Source organism: Chenopodium album, chromosome 17 (assembly GCF_948465745.1).
Source record: "Chenopodium album chromosome 17, dcCheAlbu1.1, whole genome shotgun sequence".
In the NCBI taxonomy this organism is placed as follows: Eukaryota; Viridiplantae; Streptophyta; class Magnoliopsida; order Caryophyllales; family Amaranthaceae; genus Chenopodium; species Chenopodium album.
The window spans coordinates 234830-242245 of record NC_137850.1 but is presented as its reverse complement, the minus strand read 5'-3'; the positions used below and the strand labels follow the sequence as shown (position 1 = coordinate 242245).

Here is a 7416-nt window from a genome sequence, read left to right as displayed (position 1 = left end):
TTATAAAATATTTAAAAATACGGGGGATTACAGTACTAGACTAATCCTTTATTTACAATAAATGTAACTAATTTAATCCATATTTGTATTTTATCACATAATTTTTATTATAAAAACCTCATTTATAATATACATATAATGACTCGGGGCGTTTTCCGGGCCAAAAACTACTTTAAGTTCTAATTCCTATGTTTCTTACTTGTAATATTTACATCGACTTATGCATTATTCACATACTCTCTTTGAAACTTTATAATTATAATGAAATAAAGTTAATTTTATTGTATAATACGTAGTATATTATTGGATTAATTACAATGCCTACGAGTCTATTGTCTGTTCTATCTAGAAGGGGAAGAAATTCCTTCTTTTAAATCTTCACCTATTGCCTATCCCTAGCCAAGAGGTGTATGGTCTAATGCTATGGAGAACATATACATATATATATATATATATATATATATATATATATATATATATATATATATATATATACACTCAAAATTATGTGGGTGTTACTCGTAACTTTGTAAGTATTAACACATTCTCTCACGCAAAAGAAAAAGTAAAGATAATAAGCATATACGGTTAATGCCATGTTTTTATAGGACACCATTGTTAGTTGTGAATTTGTGATTGACTTTTTTAAAAGTAAAGAGAAGTGTGATCAAACTCAACTAGGGATGTCAGTGGGACGGGTCAAGTAGGAGACCCGCCCCATCCCCGTCCCACTTGGGTCTCGGTTTAACGGGTGATGGGGCGGGGATGAGAATAAAAACCATATCCATCATGGGTGATGGGGCGGGGATGGATTTTAAGTTGTACCCGCCCCATCTCCGCCCCGCCTCACCCGCCCCACTTCATACCCGCCCTATCCCCACCTCATACTCACATCTATATATTTTTAAAAGCAAAATTATATACTTTTATACTATTTTATAAAATAATTATATGAAATAAAATATTGATTATAATACTTTGTACTACACTTATATTATAAACAAAAATGTGTGTCATATTAAGAATGATTTATTATTATTATTATTATTATTATTATTATTATTATTATTATTATTATTATTATTATTATTATTATTATTATTATTATTATAATCCGTATTAATCATGTAGGATTGTATATTTGAGAGACGGAAATTAGGTGGGTCTTGGGTGGGGATTAGACGGGTTTTTGGTGGGAATTAGGTGGGGATGGATATCCAAGTTGGGGGTGGGGCGGGAATGGTTTTAGAGTTGTACCAGTCGGGGCGGGGATAGGGATGAATATTAGACCCACCGCGGGGATGGAGATGAAAATGTTAGATGGGGATGGAGATGGGAAGGCCAACATCCGCCCCATTCACATCCCTAAACCCAATCACTTCAAAGTATATCAAGTGTTGCTTGATTAATCGTGAATTCGTGATTGATTGAAGTACAAATGAGAAAAAACAAGTGGCCTATGAGTTTGTTGGCCTTGTGCCTCACGTGCACCACTTCTCCAACCATAGAGCATATATATATATATATATATATATATATATATATATATATATATATATATATATATATATATATATATATATATATATATATATATATATATATATATATATATATATATATATATATTATTTTTATTTTATTTTTTTTGAGAAAAAAAGAGCATCTATATTTTGGCATATACCTTATCTAAAAACTAAAAATTAAAATTATAGATTATAAATAATAATAATAATAATAATAATAATAATAATAATAATAATAATAATAATAATAATAATAATAATAATAATAATAATAATAATAATAATATTAGGCCCCGTTCACTTCACCTTATTTTACTGAAACAAAATTATATTTGCTGAATGTAAATTAATTTTACTGAATTGAAATTATTTTTACTGATTTTCTATTATAATTCTTCTTTTAGAAAACTGAATTTTACTGAACTGAACTTATTTTTACTGAACTGAATTAATTTTACTGAACTCATATTAATTTTATTGAACTGAACTTATTTTTACTAAACTGAAATTATTTTTACTTAATATTATTTTTTTAAAGTGTAGAGACTTACTCCGTAATTATTAATAATATGGCTCTTCACCTTCCAATCAAACTTTACCAAATATCTCTTTCAGCCTTTAACATCCTAACTCCTAAGTGGGCTAAGACTGTGAGAGGCTTAAAGTAGCTATCAACTGAAAGATCAAATGCACCAGAATATTCATTTATACATCCGTTTTGATCTTTCTTCTCCTCCATAATCCATACTAGTATACTAAACTAGGGATTTTTTTTTTTAAAAGTAAAGAGAAAGTGTTTTACCGGATCAGAGCCTCTCACAGGCAAGGCCCCTGGAACTGGTGGTGGTGGGGGGTGGCCTCTACTGGGGATTGATCCACAACCTCATGTTTGTGAGGTTACAATCCTTTCCACTAGAGCACTTCTACTCCTCTTTCCATGTATAATTGTCACAATGAGGCGGAAGGCGGCTATTCAATTATGACAAACAAAAATAGTAGGCTTGATTAATCCCATATACGCATACCATATTGACTTGAACCAATAAACAATAGTAATAGTTTTTCAAAGCCCCAACTTTATAAATTTCAACACATTTACCTACGCCATGGAACCTTCCACATTCAAACAAGTACAATTAAAAAGTATACATTTTAATTAGAAAGTTATGACACTAATCTTCCCAAACATTAGTTAAGTGACTGAGTTTGTAGCTTAGCGCTAGCTTGTGTACAACAGTCATTGCAACATCATCATTGCCATATCCACAAATATATAGCCTAAGACTTTTGCTTCGGAGGCACATATTGAACACGCTCATCTTCACAAATAGCCTGCAAAAGAGATGAGAAATCTATCAGTTCCTTAATATGGTCCTTGAACAAGTTACAGTGAAGAGACGGGGAAAACGGCAGGACTGTAGGAGTCAAGAATACATATTACTAAGACAGACTGATTGTTGCAATTGATTCAAAATGTATACTTTTTACTCGTTCACATCAAAATTCTATGTACACAACAATAGCTAAATTGCACACGTCATACAGGAAGGGACAAAAGGCACCCCTGATGTGAGTAAACAAACATGCTCTCTCTATCTTTGACTTTGAGTAAATTTCATGTCGAAATCTTTCACAATAACGCAAACATGACTAGAACCCACAAGCTCCTTCAAAAATATACAGATCCATTTCAGGAGATGAAAAGAGGTCATTTCACTATTTCACCTATTAAGATGCTTGCTTAACAGCTAAAGTTTAGTTCACACTAAAGCATCTCATTCCAGAAAGCATGGTTTCTGAAATAGCATATAGTCCAAGCTAGTTGTCAAACATAAAATCATATTTCAGAGGATAGAGACGTAAAATCATACAATAACATAAGAAAAAGGAAGTCAAACAGTAACCAATGTGGACAGTTGAGAGCATTGAACTAAAAGGGTGACATCAGAACCACCAAAAAGGAGAGGGTTGCATAAGAGGGTCAGAGGTACAGTATAACATGACAACCAGAAAGAGGGTGAAAGCCAATTTTTTATGACTTTTCTGAAAGGGAACAAAGAATTGTGTCCTCCTCAATTCATGTTTTACCTAAAGAACCTTAAAAGACCAAAGCTTAAATACTTGCACCAAAAAATCCAATAATAATCACACACACACACACACACAAAGAGGGGGGGGGAAGCTTATTAATTTCCATTTCACAAACATTGACAATTTTTCAACATAATTATCAGCATAAGTGTTCCAGGTAGAGGCTAATAGTTGCCAGGTGTAAACATCAATATGCACCTGGAATTCCTCAGGAAGTGCCTCTGATACAGCAAGGGTGTAGCATCCAGGAACAAATCTTCCTGAAAAACAGGAAAAACATCGTCATATTGTGCTCCACATCTTTTAAAACGATTAGATAGGGAAAATTGGAGGGCATGAGAGGGATTCAATATCCCTTGTTTGGATGTGACACTTCATTTTCAAAACCCTCAATTTCTTCCAACATTGAAAACCATATTTCCTTTTGGTATGTGTGTGTGTGTGTGTAGGGGGGGGGCGGGGGGGGGGGGGGGAGAGGGGGGGACAAATGAAAGAATTTCAACACAATTAAAAACATAAATAGACATCATGCAGAATATTTCTATTAAATTGTCTTTAATCACCCTTGAAGCACTTGTTACTTCAGAAATACATTACACTTTTTCCCTTTGATTTGTGCTGGTGCATAGCCATTCTATGATATGCTGTGTGGAACATGTGTAAACTATCCCCTAACAAGGCTACCATCCTAACTATTTTATAATGTGGACCACATTCAGATACAACAGATGTGAAGAAAGAAACCCAAGCAGACGACAATAATACAATGTGGTTACACAATCCCCCCCCCCCCCCCCCCCACCCCCCAAAAAAAAAAAAGAAAAAAAGACAAAAGATATAAAAGCACAAACCCGAGACTTTGAAGGAGGTAATATAGCAAGTATGACACTTCTGAGTTCTAAAGAACATTTAGACCCAATCAGCCTAATAGATCCACTTTTGAAGTTAGCTTCCTAATAGATAAAGGCATAAAGAAGTTTAAAATAAAGCTCATTCCAAATTATGTGAGACAAAACCGAATATTCCTTCAATTTCACAAATGACAGCTATGTAGAGCCCACAAATCAAGTACAAATTCTTAAAGAGCTTAAAAGAAATGCGAGTGGAAGATCCATTAATTTCAATAACTAAAATGATCAAGAAAAAGGAGGGGGTCGCTCCTAATGTAATGCCTGTCTGTTGAAAAAAGGCAGAATTTCCTACAATAATTGGTTTTCATCAAAGAAAAAAAGAATCAACTAGCACTAATCAAATTTTACAAGTAAAAAACCAATTTAGTTCGATTAGAAATCAGTAAGTTCATATAACAATACAACAATGGATCAAATCAATTTAAATCAGTAACAATAATAGTATAAATTGGTTGTTTTTACTTCCTCCGGTTCGAATTAGATGCATCACTTTAAAGCCCTAACATTTTTAGCAAAGTGATGCATCTTTTTTGAAACAGAGGAAGTAGTAAAAACCAATTTTATAAAAAATAAGGCGAAGAAAACAAGCCCTAAGCCTCTAGACATTGAAGACATGGTGCATTATAACGAGGATCCTATAGCACCATTTTATGTTACAAGATTCATGTTCTTGGCAACCTCCACTCTATAGTTTCAAGCAAGGACAAATAGTTATACTCATAAAGGAAGAATTAAATTGGCTAGGCCAAAATCTCACAGACACGTGCACCATAAGGAATCACTATTTAAAAATATCTTTATGAACTAATTGTGTATATAAGCCTAGAACAAGCAGAAAGTCAATGTCACATTATGGATAGAAATCAATGTAAGTTAGTGAATGAAAGAAAAGACCAAATCACTTATATTAAAGAGGAAGCAAAGAAAACTCTGAAGACAGAAAGGACAATTTATAATAGTTAGGGCAGCTTCCTAAAGATTAAGAGGAAAACAGATAGGAATTCATAGAACTGCTAGATCGAGACTGACCAAGCCCAGGTGATATAGCAGTAAAGAAGACAGACAATAAGCATGCCCTTCTCACAACATAAATATCACGTCATTATACCACATGGACTGTTTTGTTACACCATCACCTTTATGCTAATTCATTACCCAATCCTGTGGACAGTCTTCTTCAGAGTCCATACATAGTGTGTTACCCACCTAAACCTCAATCCCTCCCAATTCGTTACTGGAACACCCAAAACTCCATTCAAAAATTGCTCCTAACATCATTAAAGGTGCCCGATGATGGAAAATTTATCCACTCAATGTGCAGGGTTTAATTATTATTCATGAACACACACAAATGAGCCACTGGTAGTCCAATGAATCCGTATATTGTCTTCATATATATATATGAAGACAATAGGTCAATACTCAATAGGTATGGTTTTGAAGAAAAATCTTGTTTCAACATCAAAGAAATAACAAGGAACCCAAAAAAAAAAAAAAAGGAAGAGCACAAATGCAACAAGTGACATACCAATGCGTAGCCAGCGAGCAGCCCAGCTCCGACTTGGATCCATAACAGAAATTATCCTAGAAAAATATGATTCTGGAAAATCAGGAGTTGCACAAGGGAGTTTCTAACAAGTAGCACTACATGCACAAGTGCACAACACAACTCTAGTATGAATATAAAATGCCTTTTTCAATTCGAACATGAGATAGATGATAGAATCTTATCGAGTCCAACACTTTCAACTTTCAAGGGATGAATATAATCTACAAGAATCCACCTATCCATATAGCCTAAACAACTCTAAATGATTCTGTATGGCAAAGGCCTAATAGATAAATCGAAGAGCATAGTTGATCTTTGGTGCCTCAATGAGCAAACAATATTTTCCAGACGTTGCTGTAGTACTTTGAGTGGGTTACTAAAGCTTAATGTATCATTCACATAGAAGGAAATCCGGAAATGCAATTACTTGACATTAACAAAATTTAAAAACTGAGACAGACAGGAGCACTACTTCAGCAGGCAAGACCGAAATTGCAGCTTCTTGAAATCAACAAAATCAAGAAAAATGAAAGGGAAAAAAAAGGCATTGATATGGTATACAATTTGCAAATTCTAACCCCGAAGTTCGAAAACTATACCCAGAAACCCTTAATTCAACGCCCCCCCCCCCCCCCCCCCCCAAAAAAAAAAAAAAAAAAGTTTTAAAAAGGAACATACCCAGTGAAATTAGGAGTAGTACACTCAACAACACGCTCATGATCTTTATCCAAGCCAAAGAAGGGGCAATTTTCGCATCCTGATTCCCTAAACTGTAAAAAATCAAATTGGTGATAAACCCTAAGAATTCAAAAATAATATAGGAGAAACAAAGAATGAAAGAAGCCTGGAAATAGAAAAGAAAGAAAAAGAGAGAACCTGATCGTAGGTTTTGACAAGTCTGCAGCGAAGGCAAGCTCTAAGCTCATGTCCAAAGCTGGTGGGTATTTGTGCCACCACGCTTCCCATTTTCTCTCTCTCTACGTTGCCTGCCAATGGAATGAGTACTTACCTCCCGAATTCACAACAATGGAATGGAGTTACGACGAAATAGGAGGAGGTGTTCCAAATAGAGGGTTGTGAGACAATGAAATTATGTCTCGTAAGGGCAATGTAGGTATTTCCGACGTCATTTTAGAGATGTCACATTAAGCTGTCAAATAATACCACTAGAACTTCATTTGTATAAAATGCACTCTTACTAGTATAAAATTTTCACATTTACTGAATTGAGCTGAAATGAATTGAAGTGAACTGATTGGAGCTGAACTGAACTGATTGGAGCTGAACTGAACTGAGCTGAAATGAATATATTATGAGAGAGGAAAATTAGGAGCTGAAG

General features: G+C 34.3%; 1 protein-coding gene across 1 annotated transcript; it reads right to left on the bottom strand.

Moving 5' to 3' along the window:
- Nucleotides 1–2519: 2519 nt before the first annotated feature.
- Nucleotides 2520–7116, bottom strand: LOC145587270 (transcription elongation factor SPT4 homolog 2-like). Its single transcript, XM_081644007.1, has 5 exons — nucleotides 6954–7116; nucleotides 6756–6847; nucleotides 6057–6112; nucleotides 3816–3877; nucleotides 2520–2858 (listed from the first exon to the last, which is right to left on the bottom strand). The coding sequence occupies exons 1-5, from the start codon at nucleotides 7041–7043 to the stop codon at nucleotides 2805–2807; spliced, it is 354 nt and encodes a 117-aa protein (XP_081500133.1). The 5' UTR covers nucleotides 7044–7116; the 3' UTR covers nucleotides 2520–2804.
- Between the last annotated feature and the right edge of the window lie 300 nt (nucleotides 7117–7416).

Excerpts from the sequence above, each read along its gene's own strand:
- LOC145587270 (XM_081644007.1), bottom strand. The coding sequence starts at position 7,043 with ATGGGAAGCGTGGTGGCACAAATACCCACCAGCTTTGGACATGAGCTT. Across the intron at positions 6,848-6,953 it reads TTGTCAAAACCTACGATCAG|TTTAGGGAATCAGGATGCGA; the intron begins GTTCTCTCTTTT and ends GATTTTTTACAG. Across the intron at positions 2,859-3,815 it reads CACTTCCTGAGGAATTCCAG|GCTATTTGTGAAGATGAGCG; the intron begins GTGCATATTGAT and ends TCTCTTTTGCAG.